Genomic DNA, 20,396 nt, shown 5'->3' with positions numbered 1-20,396 from the left:
GCCAATCAGAAAGTGGGAGTGAGGGCGTGTGTAGCACTTTTCACTTTCACATAAGTTCTTTCCCTAATGAAGTGGCCTGTGATTAGGTACACCTTATGGACAGGTATACAACACAAGGTAAAAATAAATGAATGAATAAATAAAGTGAAGCGAACGATTTGGTGAACGATTCTTTTGAACAAACCTTTTGAGTCAACCGATTCTAAAGATTCAGTTCACGTGATCACTGGAATGCACATCATTAGTACAAAAACGTGCAGACGAATGTGAGTTGCTAGGCCGAAATATCCGACTGGTTCGTGACGCGGGCTCTCGCCCCGCAGGAAACTGGTTCGATCCCAGGCGTGCGCATGTTTTTTATGCCCACCTATTTTACAATTGGAACCTCACTTTATATGCATACGCATATGCAAACATATGCAAGTATTTATGTGTAAATACATAAGGTGGCTCCACCCCCAAGTTGGCGGAGCAAACCAATGGATCACGCCCACTGCCTAGGGGGCGCAGTGAAATCCAATAGTGTAAGTGGCAGGCGAGTTAGGGTTTAAAACTAGGGTTAGCGTTTCAAAGTTTCAAACTCTAACCTCAATCCTAACCCTAATAACAGGCCACTTTATTAGGGAAATAACTTGGTCAAAGGTGTCAAGCTCTAGTCCTGGGGGCCGCGTTCCAACATGTTCTCCAAGTGACCCTCGTTAAAAACACCTGCGTGAAAAGTTTTAGCCACTTTCACGTTCTGCAGGAGCTAAAACTTTTCACGCAGCTGCGCTTAACGAGGGAATCACACAGACACTCCATTAGGTAGACCGCCATTTTCAAGTGTACCTAATAACAGGCCACTTTATTAGGGAAATATCATGGTCAAAGGTCACGGTGTTAAGCTCTAGTCCTCGGGGCCGCGTTCCAACATGTTTTCCAAGTGACCCTCGTTAAGCGCACCTGCGTGAAAAGTTTTAGCCCCTTTCACGTTCTGCAGGGGCTAAAACTTTTCACGCAGCTGCGCTTAACGAGGGAATCACACGGACACTCCATTAGGTACACCGCCATTTTCAAGTGTACCTAATAACAGGCCACTTTATTAGGGAAATATCATGGTCAAAGGTCACGGTGTCAAGCTCTAGTCCTCGGGGCCGCGTTCCAACATGTTTTCCAAGTGACCCTCGTTAAGCGCACCTGCGTGAAAAGTTTTAGCCCCTTTCACGTTCTGCAGGGGCTAAAACTTTTCACGCAGCTGCGCTTAACGAGGGAATCACACAGACACTCCATTAGGTACACCGCCATTTTCAAGGGTACCTAATAACAGGCCACTTTATTAGGGAAATATCATGGTCAAGCTTAACTGAAAGCGAAAAGTGCCACACCCGCCCTCACCCCCACTTTCTGATTGGCTGGTTGATCCGTGACGTCACTTGGACACTCCATTAGGTACACCGCCATTTTCAAGTGTACCTAATAACAGGCCACTTTATTAGGGAAATATCATGGTCAAAGCTTAACTGAAAGCGAAAAGTGCCACACCCGCCCTCACCCCCACTTTCTGATTGGCTGGTTGATCCGTGACGTCACTTGGACACTCCATTAGGTACACCGCCATTTTCAAGTGTACCTAATAACAGGCCACTTTATTAGGTACATATCATGGTCAAAGCTTAACTGAAAGCGAAAAGTGCCACACCCGCCCTCACCCCCACTTTCTGATTGGCTGGTTGATCCGTGACGTCACTAGGACACTCCATGAGGTACACTGCCATTTTCAAGTGTACCTAATAACAGGCCACTTTATTAGGTACATATCATGGTCAAAACTTAACTGAAAGCGAAAAGTGCCACACCCGCCCTCACCCCCACTTTCTGATTGGCTGGTTGATCCGTGACGTCACTTGGACACTCCATTAGGTACACTGCCATTTTCAAGTGTACCTAATAACAGGCCACTTTATTAGGTACATATCATGGTCAAAACTTAACTGAAAGCGAAAAGTGCCACACCCGCCCTCACCCCCACTTTCTGATTGGCTGGTTGATCCGTGACGTCACTAGGACACTCCATTAGGTACACTGCCATTTTCAAGTGTACCTAATAACAGGCCACTTTATTAGGTACATATCATGGTCAAAACTTAACTGAAAGCGAAAAGTGCCACACCCGCCCTCACCCCCACTTTCTGATTGGCTGGTTGATCCGTGACGTCACTTGGACACTCCATTAGGTACACTGCCATTTTCAAGTGTACCTAATAACAGGCCACTTTATTAGGTACATATCATGGTCAAAACTTAACTGAAAGCGAAAAGTGCCACACCCGCCCTCACCCCCACTTTCTGATTGGCTGGTTGATCCGTGACGTCACTTGGACACTCCATTAGGTACACCGCCATTTTCAAGTGTACCTAATAACAGGACACTTTATTAGGTACATATCATGGTCAAAGCTTAACTGAAAGCGAAAAGTGCCACACCCGCCCTCACCCCCACTTTCTGATTGGCTGGTTGATCCGTGACGTCACTTGGACGCTCCATTAGGTACACCGCCATTTTCAAGTGTACCTAATAACAGGCCACTTTATTAGGGAAAGATCATGGTCAAAGCTTAACTGAAAGTGAAAAGTGCCACACCCGCCCTCACCCCCACCTCCTGATTGGCTGGTTGATCTGTGACGTCACACAGACACTACATTAGGTACACCACCATTTTCAGGTGTACCTAATAAGTTTATGTATTTTTTGTACATGTCAAGAATGTGTATTTGACTACTTGCTCTTTATTTTGGGGGACACCAACACGTTACACAACGTAAAACACATATACATATCATATAAAGCAGTTAACCAAATGTCAAATTTTGGTTTTTATGCCCAAAAAAATAAAAACAGGGAATAAAACACCAGACAAGTTTTAACAAGGTTTTAATGTTTATTAAAATTATAATAATAATAAAAGTACATTTCAAACCAGCAATCTAATGTGAAATTGCAGTAGATATACATACACATATTGTCACATATATGTCTGTTTTTTTATGTTTTAATTGGCGATTATAAAAACAAGGAATAAAACACCAGACAAGTTTTAACAAATGTTTATTTAAAAATAATATGAAAAGTAAATTTCAAACCAGCAATCCAATGTGAAATTGTAGTAGATATATTGGAAACAATATTTAGGCGTATATATGCATACACGTTATTTAAAAACTACTATAAGTGTTATAAAAATCAATTAATGAAGGGGAAGTGACGTCATTTTCTTCTTCGTTTTGTTTTACGGCAAGGTGCCACCAGCTTCAATGCGCATTACCGACACCTACTGGTTGAAGTCATATGAACTGAAGGAAAAAAAACACACGAAAGACTTTAGGAAGTGATTCGTTCACTTTCGTTCACTGAAAAGATCGGTTCTTTTGAACGAATCGTTCACTCACGAGCCAACACGAGTAGCCTGAGGAGAAGCTGCTTGCGTGGCCTCGCACGCCAAACAGAAATCAACTTGTTATGTTGTGTGTTCTTTTCTTTCTAGGAATCATCATGCCGAGAACCATCTGTGAAGTGACGGTACATAAATCAACACATTCCTGAAGTGCATAAGAATAACCCACTTTGAAACTTGAAATCTGATTTGGAGCCATAGTTTGAAACCTTAACCACTGCTTTGGCACACTAACTTCAGTGTAAAACAAACAAATATAATTGTTAGAAGAGACAGTAAAAATTTAGGCTAAGGCTCTTTTTAGTGGATTTTTTTAATGACCCCTGACCCCCCCCCCCAACCCCTACTTTTAACACGCAACCTTAACCTTAGTTTGAAATCTAAAATGTATTAAATCTTATATATTTTGATTTACATTCTAATGTGTAAAAACAAAACAGAATTGTGAACATATTGCAATAATGGCACCAAGAGTTTCTTAAAAAGAAAAGGATTTTATTTTGTAACGGAGCCCAAAACAGGTTTGAAGCAACACTGGTAAACCATCAAGTTAATCAACCAAAAATGGGACCTCCCGCCGAAAACAATTCCAATAGTCGTACAAAGCCGGAGAAGAAAACAAGAATGGTGATGCTGAGGAAACTAGAAAAAAAGAATCATCATACACCATAACATGAAAGAAAATCAGCAGCTTGTTTAAAAAGGTGAAACATGTCACATGTGACACATCTAGTAGCCTTGATGAGCATTTTTTTTCTCAGTCAAAAAGATTTGAAAACAAAATAAATGTACACGTGCTATGGTTAGCAATGACATTCTTGCATTCTATTAGTTAGCTTATGACTTAGCTAACACAGGATGATCCAATTTTGCTTTACTTGTTGCCTGCCACTTGTACATCAACATTTCACACAGGAAGTCAACTTGTAAGGGAAATGAGCTGAAAATTGAAATTGTGACAATTTTTTCTCGCGGTGAACAAAAAGTTAGAAGTACTGTATTGGTATTTTTCAGAGATTGATTTCCAAGGATGTAAGCTTGCATTGCTTTCTTTGACTTGACATCCTTGGATTTTTTTTTTTTTTTTTAATACGCATAACTTTTTGCGAGTCTTTAAAAACGAACGTGGACGGCAGATGTGCTACGTCATTTCAGAAGATAACGCTAATAACGTTAGCATGGAAACGGTAGGCCAAATGAGCTAATCCACGCGGTCTACATATGTCTATTTCTGATACAGAAAATTACTTAAGTGAAGGGTGAATGTTAATCTTAATTTGCCACTCTTGTCTCATGTGGGGGCACGTATATATATATATTTCTATTTATATATATTTGTTGTATGAAAATAAATCTATACTGCGGTGTTCCGCATCAACTGCAATTGCGAGTGAAGCGGACTGGACCATTCTGAAAGTTCTGCCTGAGAATGGGAGCGGTTTGAAGCAACGCAGAATTAATAAAATATCTTTTCCCTCCGCCCGTTGATAAATTCATTCAAAATAAAGTCGGACTATTATTATCTTTTCTAAAAACAAAATCATACGTTGACGGCAGGTTGGCGTTTGTACATTAAAAATACCGTTGTGGATATTTACACAAGCTTATATCACGGTTTGCAACAGAGTGTGAACAAACAATTGCATAGCAGATCAGAAACCAAAAAGAAAATCAAATCAGCTGGAACTTTTTTTTTTTCTCAATGGGATTTTTTCTTCTTTTTTGTTTTTTGCTTTGGTGCGCTTGGTTCATAGTTTCATCACTTCCTCTGCCACCAAAAAGTCCATAGGACTCATCCAAAATGAACCCAAAAAAAAAAAAAACTTTTAAAAGTGCCATTATGCTACATTGATCAGCTGATCCACGTCTGCTATTCGACAGGTCATACGAGTGAGTACCTCGACACGCACGCACACGCAACACTCTTCTTTCGTGATTTCCCGAGTTTTGGTCACATGGACAGTGTCTCCAACACACGCATTCACACGCACGCTCTCACCTCTACTCTCGTACATACACACGGACACCAAAGACAAACACACATTACCCCTAACACACTCTCCCGTCGATACTGTCTTGCACACGTCCTCAAACACACACACGAACAACAGAGGAGTTGAGTTCCATCGCGGCCGGTAAAGCGTTATAGAGTCCACAAGCACCGTTTAGGAAAAGGCCTCGAAAAAGTGTCCTTGGGCAGGGGGTCCAGGGTGGGGGATTGGGGGGTGAAGCTCCATCCCGCACACAAACGCTTCAACCAAGATCGGTCGGGTGTACATTCAGACTCGTTAGGCAGTCACTGAAAACGCTTCAAGTGTCCTTTTAGTCGTTTGGCCCGCCCCCCCCTGGCCAATGAGGCCTCGTCACCCCCCCCAACCGGCCGCCTCATCGCCTTTGCTGCGTGTAGACCGGGTAGGCAAGCGTCACATTCAGAGAGTCGTTGTGCTGCACCAGAGATGTGTGCTGGTAGTGGAGGACCAGTTCTTTCAGTGAGCCGTACAGGTTGTACGGCTCGGCAAAGCCGAAGCCCGACGGCGTCTTGTTGATGACGCAGTGCTTCACCTCGCCGTCCACGCTGCACCGGAGAGAATACGTTCGGCGTTAATGTCACGTCAACGGGAAAATAATTCAGTGCTTTCTGAGCAAGCGGGCGGGATACTCACACGACGCTGCAGGCGTAGCATCCCGCCTTGCTGCTATCGCGCACCAGAAACGTTCCGTCTCGCTTGTCCTGGAGGAGCGCCTCGGCCTGCAGCCGGTTGATGTTGCCCAGTTTCCAGGAGCGCTCGTCGTGATGGGGGAGGTCTTCGTCGTCATCCACCATCGAGTATTGACTGCGGGGACAAAAAGGATGCACGTTAGCATGTTGGCCATTAGCGTGAGATTTCTCGGCGCAAAGTTGCCGCTTACTCTTCGGTGTTGTCGTTCTTGATTCCCAGCCAATCGTTGAGCTTCTTCTGCCGGACGCCCTTCTGGGTCAACCACCTGCAAGACCACACTTGGATGTTAATCGAATGTACACAAATCACGCATCAGATTACGACGGTAGCGCAAACAAAGCTGTGACTTCTTCATGAGGCGGGTCCACTCACATGAGGTACTGGTCTCGGGTCTTGCGCAGCTGGATGAGGTCCGGCTTGATGCTGTTCATACGCTTGTCGATTTCCCGGTAGTCGGCCGCCTGCTTCTTCAGGTCCTCCTCCAGGCGGCTCTTGCTGTCCACAATCTCGCTAATCCTGGATTTGAGCTTCTCGTAGTTGCCCATGATCCTGAAAGCACAGGTTGCCCCCGTTGAGTTCCACTGTTAACAGCTCCTGGCGGAGCGGTGGCTGCTAACGCCAATGCCTTGTTTACCTCTGGATCTCCTTGTCGTTGCCCTCCCTCCTGAACTTCTCGATGTACTCTTTGCTGTAGCGCTCTTGCGTTTGACACTGCTCCTCGAAGATCTTGATGGTTTCATTGAACGCCTCAATGGCGGTCCTCTTCATTTGGATTTCCTGGAGGAAGACGAGAACGCCTTTAGCCCAACGCCTCGGCGGATGGAACAATGCCAAGAGGACGCGGCACTTACTTGCGACGTTCTGGTGTACTCCTCGTACAGACGGTCGTACTCCTTGTTCTTCTCCTGGTACTGCTGGTGGTACTCGCACAGCTTCCTGCCCACGGCTTCGATGTTGTCCTCTTTCACCACTTGATCCTGAGAGCGGAGCGCACGGCGTCAAGCTTGGTGCGGCGGGATCCCACCGGCGCTAGCGGCGGAAGCACAGCGCTAACGTCACCGACCTGCTGGTGCTTGGAGACCGGATAGAGTAGCTTGACGTCCAACTTGGGGTTGTACTGCGCCAGCGACTCGTTGCGGTAGTGGTTGATGAGCTCCACCACGGAGCTGAAGGTGAGCGGGTCCGAGAAGCCGTACTTGCCGTCGCGGTGGAATATCTTGATGAGCTTGTTGTTGCCGCCTTTCCTGTCAAATGGAAGAAAAAAAAAGAAATCGAGCAAATCAATACTCGCCGCTAAATGGAAACGGCCAAGACAGGAGTGAGTGCTTACCTCAGCGTTAGCGTGTAGTCGCCGTGCATCTTGGTGGACGCGTCGCGGACCAGAAAGGTACCGTCCGCCGTGTCCCGAAGCTTCTCGTTGACCTCCTCGCGGGAGATGTCTCCCCAGTACCATTCGGCGTCCTGAAGCGCCATGCTGCTGTTCTGAACGTTGTTAGTGACGACGGGGGCGGACTTAGGCGGCTTCGGAGGAAGAGCTGGAGGAGACAAAGACACACAGTTGGTCAAGTCAAGTGTTTTTTTTTTTTTTTTTTAACAATAAAATCATTATTAATTTTTTTGAAGTAATACTTTTAAAGAAAAAAAAAACCAGTATGCAAAAATGCACGGGACACGGAGCAAACAAAGTTTACGAGCCAGTGCAAATATTCAATTGATCTTAAGACATCCCTCCAGTCGCCGCCCCCGGCGGAAAGACGTCGATTCATGAGCGCGAATTCCATTGAGAAAAGCCGCCCGTGAATCCACAAAGCCGTTCATGCTTTCATTGGCGGAACATTCCAGACCTGGGTCTCATTTTTGGAACGGTGCGTGCGGACGCGCGGCTTTTAGGCGACAGCTGGCGACAGCGATGGCGTGCGACCCGTCGGAACATTGCGAACGGCGGAAATAATCTTAAATCCGTGACGGTGCCCCTCGCTCGTTGACAGTTTAACGGCCGGTGCTAAAGGTGCCGCTCTATTTATAACCAGCCTTTGCGGCGGTGGAGGGGGAGGGAGGGGATGGCTTCCTGCCTCTGCACAGCCTGAACACCACTTTTACATTTACATGCCATTAAAAATCCAGTCCTTCCATTTTCACGTGGGACTGGTCGCTCGCTAGTCAAACACGCCACTTTTTCATACTCTGCGCAGCTAAAAAGCCTCTCCATGTATTTTACACCAGCTCCACATCATCCAATGCAAGAGTTTCCAACACAGAACCTTTTGCCACACACGCTATCTTATAAAATCACCACAGAGGGAGAAAAAATAAATAAAATAAAAAAAAACATTAAAGAGAACCTGCTCAGTAACGCGTTACATCACTCACCGCAGCCAATCAGGCGGGAGCTGTGTCACCGGGCGCTCCGGCATCCTTCATTTCCCAGCGGCATGAAGTCATCCCAAAAGCTTTTGCCTGTGTTCCCTTCTGGTTTTGATTCCCAACCAAAAACACTCAAGAGGATCATTAAATGACTCCTAAAATGTTCCGGGCGTCTTGCGGTGACGAGACCTCGCGTGCGTCTGACATCTCTCGTCCTCTGGCTGCCTCACACTCTTCCTCCCTCGCTATCCTCTCCCTCTCTCCCTCCCTCCCTCCCTCCCTCCCTCCTGTCCTGGTTCTCTCTCTCTCTCGCTCATTCGCTCTGGTCCCCGCAGCCCACCCGGCCCGGCCCCTCCCCTCCCAGCACACAAAGCCAAGCTGGCTGTGCTGCGGCAAGGCACGTCCACACAACCCCCCCGGCTCCAAAATACGCTGGTAATCCCGCAGCGTGACACGGATAACCGCCTCCGTTTCCTGAGCGCTGCTAAAATAGACGGAGCTTCTTGGAAAGGTGGAAGAGCTCAAGTGGAATGCCGTCAGGTCGTCAAAGTGCAGCGACTCAAATAAGCGTCCGAAAACGCCACCTGGTTGCGGCCGCGATTTCAAACTGAAACGTTTGAATTTGTCGATCGGTCCGGTCATCGATGAATCGGATCAAACAAAAGTTTGAGTCGCCAGAATAACAAGAATGAATTATGGAGAATTTAGGTTGCTGTTGAGAAGCTGGAATTGTGAGGATTAGGACCAATCCAATTTGATTATAAAATAGAGTTAGGGACTCGTTTGAGGATGTAGTTCTCACTGTTACTTTTGCTCAGGCTGCAAAGTTTGGATAATTGTACTTGCTGCCCGCGGGCACCAGTTGCTGTCGGGAGACTTACGTTGCAAGTTGTGCATGCTTCTCCTGTCGCCGTCTTGCCTTTCCGACGGCGACAAAAAAAATGGCGTTAAATCCAAATGGAGTTCACGTAGCGTTCCATGTGCTCCCTTCTCTGCTAGAATCCGGATAATCGGCGGCGCGCAAGGACAGGTGCGGCGTGCCGAACGTTGCCACGCTAATAATTAGCCTCCGCCGGCGCGCCGAGAGCTGCACTCTCGCTCGCTCGCTCTCTCTCGCAGTCCCCGCCCTCTCTCTATCTCTCTCTTGTGTGTTTGGAGAAGAGGAGGTAACTTATGATTAACTTGCAAACTTTCAAATATTTGCTGAGCTGGACACTCGGGGCGGGTGGGGGTGGCGGCCGGGGCTGAACAAGAGGCGCTCTGTGGCAGCTCCGCTTTCCAGCCAACCAAATCTAAGTGGACCTTTTGTCGCAAGCTTAAAATAGACGAGCGGTCGTCGGGAGGAGGCGTGCACGCACGCACACACACACACCTTTCACTTAAAAATGTGTGCGTGTGTCGAACACTTCCTGAGCCGACTGGGCGCTGCTTTAAAGCAAAGCTCCCCACCACCTTTCCCGAGACTTTTATCTCATTTAAGCACTCTTGTTTACAATGCACGACCAATGTAATCACGGAAATTAATTCGTTATTGCAATTTTATTCTGCTAAATATCAAAATCGCCCGCCCCTTAAAAAATAAATCAAGATTTGAACACAAAAATTTGAGGCTTACTTTTCAACTGGTTGAAAAGTATAATTATAGCCCTCATTTTGGAATTCCAAAGCCGCCCACGTCTCTTCATGAAGTAACACGGCTATAAATAAAGCAAGCAAGCAAACGAACGAACGCCAGCGAAAATGGGGAAAGTTCACTGCGTGACATCGACGAGTGGCGTAAAAGCACCATTGTGCCATGCGCCACCAACAACGGGCAGCAAAGCAGCAAAGAGCCAGCCTTGAAAACCAGCGCGACATCGCAACGGCAATTGGAAATCCCCGTGTGCAGACTTTGTTTGCAACTCGGACGAGATGCTATCAAGACATTTTTTTTTCTTTTAAATCTCTTAACGATCCATATCTAGGCCTACTTTTCACACAGCCTGTGCGAGAGATGTGGCTGTAAAAAAAAAAAAAAAAAAAAAAAAAAGTGCATTTGAGCACAAGACACATTTTAACAACGTGCCATAGAAAACCAATTCGGAACCATTTGTCAAATTTCTGAGCTAAGCTTCTTGGAGATCGTTGGACGGGTTTAAGTTCAACTTTGCACGATAAGAAGGAAAAAAAGTACCTGGAGCCGCCTGACTTTCGGTATTTCCGCTGGCTATGAGAAGCTCGACGATCCTGACGTGGGCGTCCAGGCTGGGCTCGCAGCTGAAGAAAAAGAAAAGGACAAAGAAGACGTCAGCAGGCGCGTCGGCTGGCGCCGTGCTTGTTCCTGCTAAGCAACAGCTAGCTGCAGCCTACGGGAGGCATTTCTTTCTGGGCACCAGAACGACAACTAAGAGAATGCTTGTGTGTGACTTTTTCCACTCCACTTTTATGAATGACGAATGAAGCAAAAGTGCATTTCTGCGACGACGCCCCTCCCCACCTGGTGCTCTGCTGCCTGAAGAAAACCGGGCTGAAGATCTCGCCCAGCGCTCGGGCGTTCAACAGGTTCTTGGCGGCGTTCTGGCAGACGCGAGCCAAGTGGCGCAGCACGCACTGGAGGGCCAGCCAGTACTGGGGGGGCAGGGCGGGGCTGTTGGCGGCGCGACGCAGCTGTTGGCCACACTCGTCTGCATTGGACACCTCTGCCCCAACGAGAAAACAAACAACAACGTGTGAGAACATAGCAACCGGACTTGAGGAATGGAACAAAATGAGCGCGCGTATGAAGTTTTTTTTTCTTTTTGCAAGCCGCAGAGGGGACACGCTTGACAGAGACTGAAAGCTACACTAGCGGCTGATTGGCTGCCTGCCTGCCTGGCTGCGAGCGACTTGTTTTAGTCGCCTTCAACCGCAGATATCCTGTTTCGGGCCATGTGACAGCCTGTCAATTTTTTTGATTTTGACTTGCCATTTGTAAAATTGTCTCTTCGCTGGCTCAACGTTAGACGCATTTTACAAAATAAACACAAACATTGGAAGCGGCCTGCACAATGGCAAACGGACGATTGAGGAAACTGTGCAGCAGATAGGAAATGATTCTCAACAGCGCCGGAGTGTTTATGTGCGGCGGAGAGAGAAGATTAAACAGTTTGGAAAGGTGTCTGGAAATTCAAGCGTACTCGGGCGGTTTGCGCTCAGAGTACGCCGTGTTCAGCACAGTTGGACATGACGTCAGCGAGGAAAAGAAACAGATGTTCACCTTTGGCGGTGTGCACCAGCTGCGCGTAGACGGCGGTGGGGACGATGGGCTGAGGGAGGTCCTGAAGGTAGCGGCGCAGGCCGTCGCACAGGGCGGGAAGCTCCATCTGCTCCAGGTCGCCAGAGGACGGATCTGCAAACATGGCACAAACCGCAATGTTTTTTTTTCTTTCTCAAAAGCAGGTGCCTGAAGCGGACCTGCCAATTTCCCAGCTAGTACTGGAAGCGGGACGCTAGCTGGGGCTAAAGGAGCAGCGGAGAACAGGTTTTGGGATTTTAACATCTGACAATGATTGAAGCCACAAATTGTTGCTGATGGAAAGGTTTATATATGCTAATTGACGCTAATTACCATGAAGCATTTTGCAATTGATTTAATTTTGCATTGTGTCAAATCTACTTACCAGACTCCAAATATTGCCTGACTTCATTACCGCCCCCTGCAGTAAAAGTCCGGTACAATGTGGGGTTCTCGAGACCTATAAAAAAACAATTTTAAAAGTTGGAGGCTTTGTTGATTGAGGCACGTATTATCCCGCAGGTTGTTTAGATAACGATAATGAGTACATATGAGTACATAACGGACGCTGTCAAACCAAACACACCTTTTTTCTCGATGGCGTCGAGCAGACGGACCAGGTGCGGCGGCGCAGTCTCGGGGAGCGAAAACTGCTCTGTCAGGTCCAGCAGCCACAAGCCTTTCAAAAGAAAACGAAAAAAAAAGTGAAGATTTAGGAAGAAATAGTGAAGCGGCAAAAAGCCAACGGGAGAGAAGCGTGCTTTGCGGTTCGAGTTGACTTCAGGCCTATCTGACGGCGGAGCGACGCAGCGGTTTCCGAAATTCCGTTTTACCGATATGCGGCGCTGCTGCGCATTTTATGCTGTTGCTTTCACGCACGGCGTAGAAACAAAAACTTTAGCGGGCAAAAGCTCAAGTGAGGACAAAGCCACAAGCCTCTCGGAATGTTAGGAATGAAATGAGTCCATTTATCTTCAGCTACAGGAATTATTCGCTTGAAGGCAAAAATGTAATTCTTTACGACTTCAAAGGACTTGAGTGTACAATTGTACTTGGGGTTGGCTGGCAGCGCTGTGCCTTTTAGGCAACTATTAAATAACGCAGCACATTGCTCGGCAGCAATAAGAAAAAAAAAGCAGAGTTGTGGTTGGAAGCCATGCACAGGAAGCGCCGCGCTCGGCTTACAAGCTGGCAGGAAGTTGAAAAAGTCGCGGCCGGCCCGAAAAAAAAAAAAAAAAAGTGGAGTATTTACAAGGGCGTGAGGCGCTGAATAAATACGTTTGCCGTGATGAGAGGTAAGCCAGGTCGGCAATTTTTTTAGTGCCGGCCGGCCCGGCCAGGTGTGGACATGAAAGCGCTGCGCTGAAAGGCTCCACTGTCTCTGCTTTCAAAAAAGGCCAACAGACTATGAATGGAAGTCTTTCTTGAAAAGCATATTTTGCTTTCCAAATTCTTTTCTTTTTTTTCTTCCCCCGCCCTACTTTTTAAACCTGGCCAATTAAACGCAAGCTTTGCTAGCTGCGCCGCACGTGTTCAAAGAATGAAGCGCTTCATCCGAAGCCACTTCCTCTTTGGCCGCCATCTTGCGTGTGAAGAAAACGCTTGGTGAGCGTACTCAAATACTTCAAAAGTGCATGTCGGACAAGTGCGAAGGGGGGGTCTCAGAAGCGGTGAACTCTGAGACGGAATATTTCCCGAAATAGCGGCACAGACACGATGTGCTGCCACGGGGCACCTTGACTCGATATCCAAAACGGATGACGGCTTTTTCTCAGAAATTAATTCACGAGTTATATTTGAAGCCCCACCTTCCCGATTGCAGCCATAAAAATGACTGACCGCAATGTCTGGGCTCGCCTTACTGGAGATAACGTTTCGGACAAAGTCGAGACGTTGCCGTGCTGTGCCCGCCGACGCTGCCTTTCTTCTTGGTACCGCGGATGGGCGGGAACTTTTGGCACGACGGAAAAGTCCAGTGCGTGTGTGTAAAAAAAATAAATAAATAACATGTTCTCTCATCACAATGCCACCACGGGTTTGGACAGGCCGCGCAAAAGGGGCTTTCCGTCCCAGACAGATGGCAAGGTCAACATGTCTGCAGATAATTGCGGACCTTGACGAAACTTAAGCGCCCATAATGGAGGCCGTCTCTATGCAAAGAGGCGCCCCCGGACGGGTCCGAGCAGGCCCGCGTGGTTGACTGAGTGAGCCCGAAGGCAGCTGCCGCCGCCGCCGATGCTACGCGCCACATCTGAACCGGGCGAACTGCAGACCGTGTGGGCAAGACTGGGCCGGACGCTAAAGATAGTGCGCGCCGAGGTAAATATAGAGGAGCTGCTCAAGTGACGGCCATTTTCACATTCTAATGTTTCTTCTCGTCTGGGGAGGCCGGGCGGCGACAAGCGGCAAAGCTCACGTGGTGGTGGCCGCAGGTTTAGAGATATTTCGCCCGACGTGCGAGCGAGTTTGGGACGCGGGGCGCCGGAGCGCATTCCACATCCTGGTGAGACGGCGGGCCAGCGGAGACAGCAGCTCGCCCTGCAGGCCCAAGTGTGCGCTGCGCTGCGAGCGAGCGAGCACGAGTCGACCAATGAGAGGACTGTTGCCGGACGGCGCCGCTCTCTGCTCCCGTCGAGCTCTGCTCAGGTCCCAAACATTTTATAGAGAACCTTCAGTATTTCACAGTCCTGTCAGAGTGACTGGAGCGAGCGCTGCCAAAGTGTGCCTTGTGGTTATGTTATTCAAAGTATTTATTCGCAAACAAAACGCAGAGAAACACACACACACACCCTTGAGCTCTTGCAAACGGCGTGTCATGCGCTGGCCTGAACAAACAAACCATTTTCGTGTCTTCTCCGGGGCCCGGGCTCGACTTCACCCTTTTGAAGGCCCGCATAAAAGCGACGTTGATCAAATGGGCGCCGTGGACGGACGGCGCGGCTCGAGAGCTCCACCGGGGGTTTTTTTTTTGGTGAGGTTTTAGGGCGTCGCCGCGCTGTGAGCGTTACCAGATGTGCCCGGCCAGCGCTGTGCGGAGGAGACAGGATGTCGATGGAAACTTAACCATTTGAGCGTTTAGCGAGGTCCATCCGTGTACTAGTGTGCGTTTTGCCTTCACCGTTGCGGGTGTATTGGCGAGACGGTTCGGTCATTCCACAATTGCACTGAAACATCAGAGCTTAAAGTGGCTTGCCGTCCAGCCAGTGATGGATGTCGGCGGAGCGGTTAAGTGAGGCCACGCCCCCTCCCCGAACGTGTTCCGCACGCTCAAAAGCCGCGGCACCTCTCGTCCGCGCGGCGCCCTAATCCCGCTCTCAGACGCCGCCAAAGAAGCTTTGCTGGTCCAGTCTCTCCGCGCCATCCGCCAATGAGGCGGATCCGACATCTTTGTTCAGATACGGCGGCGAGGCTCTTTGCCGTCGGTGCGCCGCACTTTGACCGCGCGGTCAACAAGGCCCTCCACTTTGAGCAATGTTTGTCTACTCGGAATTTGCTTTTGCGCCGAAGAGTATCAGGTTGCTCCCGAGAAAATGAATCAGTAACTCTCAGAAGACTGCCCAGTTCACCAAAAATATATTTGACTGTTTTATGGAAGATCCCTTGGCGTTTGGGGAAACGCCAAGGTGATGCGGCCGATGTGTGTTTTGCAAAATATTCCCTGGCACACTGAACCGAATCGCTTGGAGGAAATGGGCTTTCAAGCAAAACTATCATTTTCTCTGTCACCAAGGAAATCATGAAAACATTTGTTGTTGTTGAGGAAATCTAAGAAACAAAAGCAAAGCTTCTCGGCAGAGGCAACCCGGTGAGAAGTTTACGGTGGCCGCTAAATTGTTACAACGGTGCTTCAAAGTCGCCGAGCGTACTGTTTGCCACCAAAGAAGAACATTCCGGCAGCTCGCCACATCACACGTAGAGAGCCGCGTTATGCAAACTCTGCCCATCCGGCGGATTTAGTAATCTGGGCTAAATCCTTCCAGTTTCAAAGCTTCGCGATTCAAACCAGAAAGGCGAGAGATGTGCCGAGCGGCGGATCTCGATGCGGGCTCCCTCGCTGGTTGGCAAAACCTCAACACCCCCCCAGCCTCTACGAGATGCAGCCCGCGGCACTTTATCTCAAACATGCATTGACGTGTTTTGCAGCGATAAGTTACACAAAAACGGCCGCATTCCACCAAGCGACACAAACACACAACGGCGCAATCCGGACATCAACAATTCCGCCCTTCGAAAACGTACAGTTGATCAAGTCAAAACAGTAAGTTCAACGTTTTCACTCGGGGGGGGGGGGGGTGCTCGCTTTTTCTTCGAAGTTGTCCCACGAAAAGAGATCAGACAATATTTACACAAATGTCAGGTGCGCGCTCACTTTTTTGGGAGAAAAAGCAAATAAACTTGAGGCACTTGAGAAAACATAGCACATTTCTCCACTCGGCTCCAACAACAGATTTCGCAAGCGTGGCCCCACGGAGAAGACATGAGCGGGCCATGTTTTTGGGAGCTGAGGAATGCTTTCTCGGTCGGCCCCTTCACATCTGCTGCACTCATGTAAGCTCCCGTGGCCCCCTTTTCCCAGCCTCAATCCTCCTCCTCCCCCTGGCAGTAGTTATCCAAACATGCAAACTGTAGAAGAGGATGGGGGTGCTCAGGGCCCTCGCTCCACTTGTGTGCTTATCCTCTGTACACACATTAGCCTTTTAGCTGAGCGCCCCCCCCCCCCCCCACATCCAGATAGACGAGGACAGTGAGACTTTTCTTCTCTCGGTGCTACGTTCGCCACAACGCCACTCATGCGCTCTGCGGGTACTAAACGCCGCCCCGCCCGGACACTGCTCCTGCTGCGGTGTCGTCATCATCGGCCACAAACGGCTGCAGGAAGCTGAGGCCACACTCGGGCTCGTTCTGATCAAGAACGTCACTTAACGCCCCTCGCAGTCTCAACACGCGAGATTACTTTTCCCAGACTTAGCACGAGATGTTAACTAGCACAAAACGTCGCAAGTAACAACCAAGCGCCGGGACTCACCTTGTTCCGAGTCGGAATCGGCTTCGGTCCTGAACCCGGCGGGGGCGACGGGCAGCGGGCGCAGAGGGCGGGGCTTGGGCGTGGGCGGCGAGATGCGCTTCTTGCCGATGTACTCGACGTACGTGCCGGGGAAATCGCCCTTCTCCTGCGTGGTCTCGTTGAAGCCGGGCAGCCAGCCGATCTCGTCGGGCCTCTGCTCCAGGCCGTCCGCGTAGGCCAGAGACGCTAGGCCCACCAGCGCACCTTTGCTCACCAGAAGCATGTCCCCCACGTGAAGGTCAATGTCCTCCTCGCGCTCCTTCTTGTAGTCGTACAGCGCTCGATACTGGTAGCCTTCCGTGCTCATGTTGTCCAAAAGACGTTTCCCAAGGGGAAAATAAAAGAAAAACTCAAGCTGCAATTCTTTTTGGGAGGGACGGGACACGTCTAGCTGGTCTTCATTCTTTCGCACTTGTCATCTCGGTTGGGTGATTTGCGGCTGTTTCTGTGTGTCGCCTCCTGGCGGTGTCCACCCATCGGGGAAGAAGGAGGCCTCGCGGAGATGCTGCAGGGATGATGCTATGTAGAGCTGCGGGATGACACGCTGCTTTTAATATGGCTTGCGAAATGTACAAGGCACTAAACTATGTTTTAAATGCAAATGGAATTGATTATATGTGCCGGCATTGGATTTATGACAATAGTGATACTTTGAGATATGAGTGATAGGCTAAGTTCCCGATGGGGCCGCGGACCAGTGGTTTGAGACCACTGACTTAGACTACCAGATGACTTTGAGAAGATTTCAAAAGACACAATTTTTTAATATTAAAAATGGTTTGAATGAGCCAAACTGCGACTATGTGGGGTCCACTGTAGTCTGTCCCATAAAAAGCGCTCTGTGTGCATCTCTTGTACATAATAATGTCCATTTAGCAGCATAGCGGCTAACAGCTCCGTGCTTTCTCGCTCCCCTGACAGCTCGATATATTGCACCGTCAAAGTTATATAACTTCCGCGGGGGCGAACAGGGGGCGAATACGACGACGTCGGACGAAAGTCGTGCGGCGTTAAAGACCAGGTGGGGCACTTTGGACTTTTTCCCGTCGCGGTTTTTCAGGGGTTAAAAGTGAAAATTAGAGAGTGGCTGACGAAATGCTAACAGTTAGCAAGTCGGGGGGGGGGGGGGGTGCGGGGGTGTGAGCCCCCCTGTAAAGAATTATAAATTGACTTACTTAAATGATCTTAAGTTCACAATTGAAGGGGAAAGTTGACGTAAAAGTCGCAAGTAAATTCAAATATCCTCGCATTTTCCTACCATTTTAAAATCGCGTCGAGTGCGGTCGCTATACATTAAGCATTTGGCGCATGCGTAGTAGCGTACACCACCTACCTACCGAGCCAGCATGAATGCCCCTCGCTCCAAGTCGTTCTTTTCCGTCCCGTTTCCTCTTTTACTTCCACGAAGTGCTTCAATATCGTGCTTGAAGGCGTCGGAAGATGAACTTCCCCCTCTCGAGTTGACGTGCTTCACGAATAGTACGAGCAGGAGCTGCACGTCGACGTTGCGGTGCTGGCTGATTCGGAGTCCGGGACAAGCGTTGCCCTGTGCAGCCAAACTGGAAGGGAGGGCACGAGAGGAACGAACGAGAGGGGGCGAGACGTAAACGAAGGCGCCGATTGGTTCTTTCTTCCTGTCAGTCACACTCCCGACCAATCGGCGCAGCGGCGCCGCCCTTTTGTTCTCGCTGTCCTGGACGCGTGCAACCCGAGCTGCTCGTGGAAGTTACGTAACGACGGCAAAGTCCTGCCGCGTTTACGACGCGCTTCTCACTTACGCGCCATTAAATCGTGCCCACATAGTAACACAGCGTTACAATGTGTTGCGTCATCGCAGCATACATATTCCGTTCAGGTGTCAATACGTCAACAGTTAATTACTTGTGTGCAGGGTGGGAACGTGTGTGTGTGTGTGTGTGTGTGTGTGTGTGGTGTAAAGAGCGCATTGCATGCTGGTTAATGCGGGTGGCCTAATTACGGCAAAAAAAAAATCCCTATCAAGAGTAAAGCTCCGTGTACTGCCAAAGGAGGCCGTATAAGCAGATTTGCAGCAGCCCGGACCCACGCGGGACGGCCTAACAGCGTGGGAAGTGGACGTTGTGCATTTCTAACACACTGCTGAATATTGACAAGATTAAAATGCGTCAAGAAAAAGGGTTGCGTGGCCAAAAAAGTTTTGCGAAACTCCAAAAAGTTCCCCCCTCTGCTATTGCGTGCGTACGGTAAAGGTTTTTGCATTTGTGTGTTGTTAGGCCGCTTCCTTCCTCTCTCTACCTCACTCAATGATTCATGAGCAACAATTCCCCATTTGGACACGACCACGACAGTCTGACCGACTTTGCCAGCTCGCTGGGCGTCTTCTCCCTGCATGATTCATATGCTGGGCTCCGATGCTTTTCTTCCTTACAGACCAAAAAGAAACAACAAATTTGCTTAAACTTATTATTATTATGACCCCCCCCATCACCACTCCTCCAAACTGTACATGTATGAAACGCACTGTTTTGCCCAAGCCTCGTAAAGGTGTTTACAAGCACGTCTCTTTTTTTGGTCTAATCATTAACTGGAATGTGGCGGTTTGAAGACACGGCGTGAATAATTCATGGCGCTTTCGTGTACTGTGAGGTTCCACTCAGCGTCCTGCCTCCGTGCTTTTGCTATGCAAAGGGCTCATGTGCAGACCACCAAGCGAAGGGCCCATGTTGCACTTGACTCATTGGGGTCACTAAACATGGCGTCTAAATTATGAAATTTGCACCCTCACACTCTGCGGGAGGTGCATCAGACCGACCCAGCCAAGAAAGGAAAAGAGGAAAACTATGGGAGAGCTGAGGGGAGGGCGTAATTTCCAAAATTCGACTGGGATCAACACGTCTGCAGAATTGATTGAGTTTCACAGTGTGGTAAATTGGCGTTGGTGTTAGAGGTCAAAGGTTCAAATGTGTCAGGCGGCCCGGTATCTTAAAAGCAGGTGGGGTCCCTTTAAACTTTCAAGCTATCAGACTCTTTCAAACATTGAACATTTTGCTTGACGTCCACAAACACACAAAAATAACAACATTCAATTATTCTTTGACGTACGCACGTTTGAAAACTGTCAAGATGCGCGTCCATGTCAAGTCGTGATGTCTTTGAGAGGGGTGCTTCAAAGAAACGATGGAGGCTGGGGGGCATGAGGAGATGGAGGAGGAGGCCATGCATCAGCCATGAACATGTCACATGAAGTAGGTCACGCCAAGAGCAGGAGCAAAACGGGGCCTCCGCCGCCAGCTCGGCAGGCACCTTCATCATGTGACCCATTTCCCTCCTTTGTCTGCAAGACACGCCCACCACCATCATCATCAATACCATTATTTTAGAATAGAGAATTTACTGTAAGTGTTGCAATGATATTTTTTGGTCAGTGTCAAAGTTTAGGCCTTGGCAGAGTTGTCGTTTATTTCTGGCTGGTTGGTCACTAAAATAGGACAAAAAGCAAAGTGTACGGTGAGAGGAAAAGGAAAGGCAACGGTCGGGACGCTTGTCCAGTCAGTTGATGCCAAAGATGTGGGACAGCCTCAATC

The 20,396-nt window shown here is 48.7% G+C and overlaps 1 protein-coding gene across 4 annotated transcripts; it reads right to left on the bottom strand.

Annotated features, from left to right (window-relative positions):
• Positions 1-3,905: 3,905 nt before the first annotated feature.
• Positions 3,906-18,401, bottom strand: pik3r1 (phosphoinositide-3-kinase, regulatory subunit 1 (alpha)). Of its 4 annotated transcripts, none has more exons than XM_061293316.1 (15): positions 18,167-18,401; positions 16,795-17,362; positions 12,355-12,447; positions 12,154-12,228; positions 11,751-11,882; positions 10,992-11,193; positions 10,689-10,771; positions 7,482-7,686; positions 7,215-7,395; positions 7,003-7,128; positions 6,786-6,928; positions 6,524-6,700; positions 6,342-6,416; positions 6,095-6,265; positions 3,906-6,006 (listed from the first exon to the last, which is right to left on the bottom strand). In XM_061293316.1, exons 2-15 carry the CDS (start codon positions 17,138-17,140, stop codon positions 5,817-5,819), a joined length of 2,199 nt encoding a protein of 732 aa, XP_061149300.1. In that variant the 5' UTR covers positions 17,141-17,362; positions 18,167-18,401; the 3' UTR covers positions 3,906-5,816. The 4 variants fall into 4 exon arrangements, with proteins under 4 accessions (XP_061149300.1, XP_061149299.1, XP_061149301.1 ...); XM_061293315.1 differs by having other exon boundaries at positions 18,171-18,401; XM_061293317.1 differs by lacking the exons at positions 10,689-10,771; positions 10,992-11,193; positions 11,751-11,882; ... (2 more) ...; positions 16,795-17,362; positions 18,167-18,401 and adding an exon at positions 9,397-9,637.
• Positions 18,402-20,396: the final 1,995 nt, after the last annotated feature.

The sequence above is a fragment of the Syngnathus typhle genome, linkage group LG12, assembly GCF_033458585.1.
Source record: "Syngnathus typhle isolate RoL2023-S1 ecotype Sweden linkage group LG12, RoL_Styp_1.0, whole genome shotgun sequence".
Classification (NCBI taxonomy): Eukaryota; Metazoa; Chordata; class Actinopteri; order Syngnathiformes; family Syngnathidae; genus Syngnathus; species Syngnathus typhle.
This window is presented reverse-complemented; position numbering and strand designations above follow the sequence as displayed.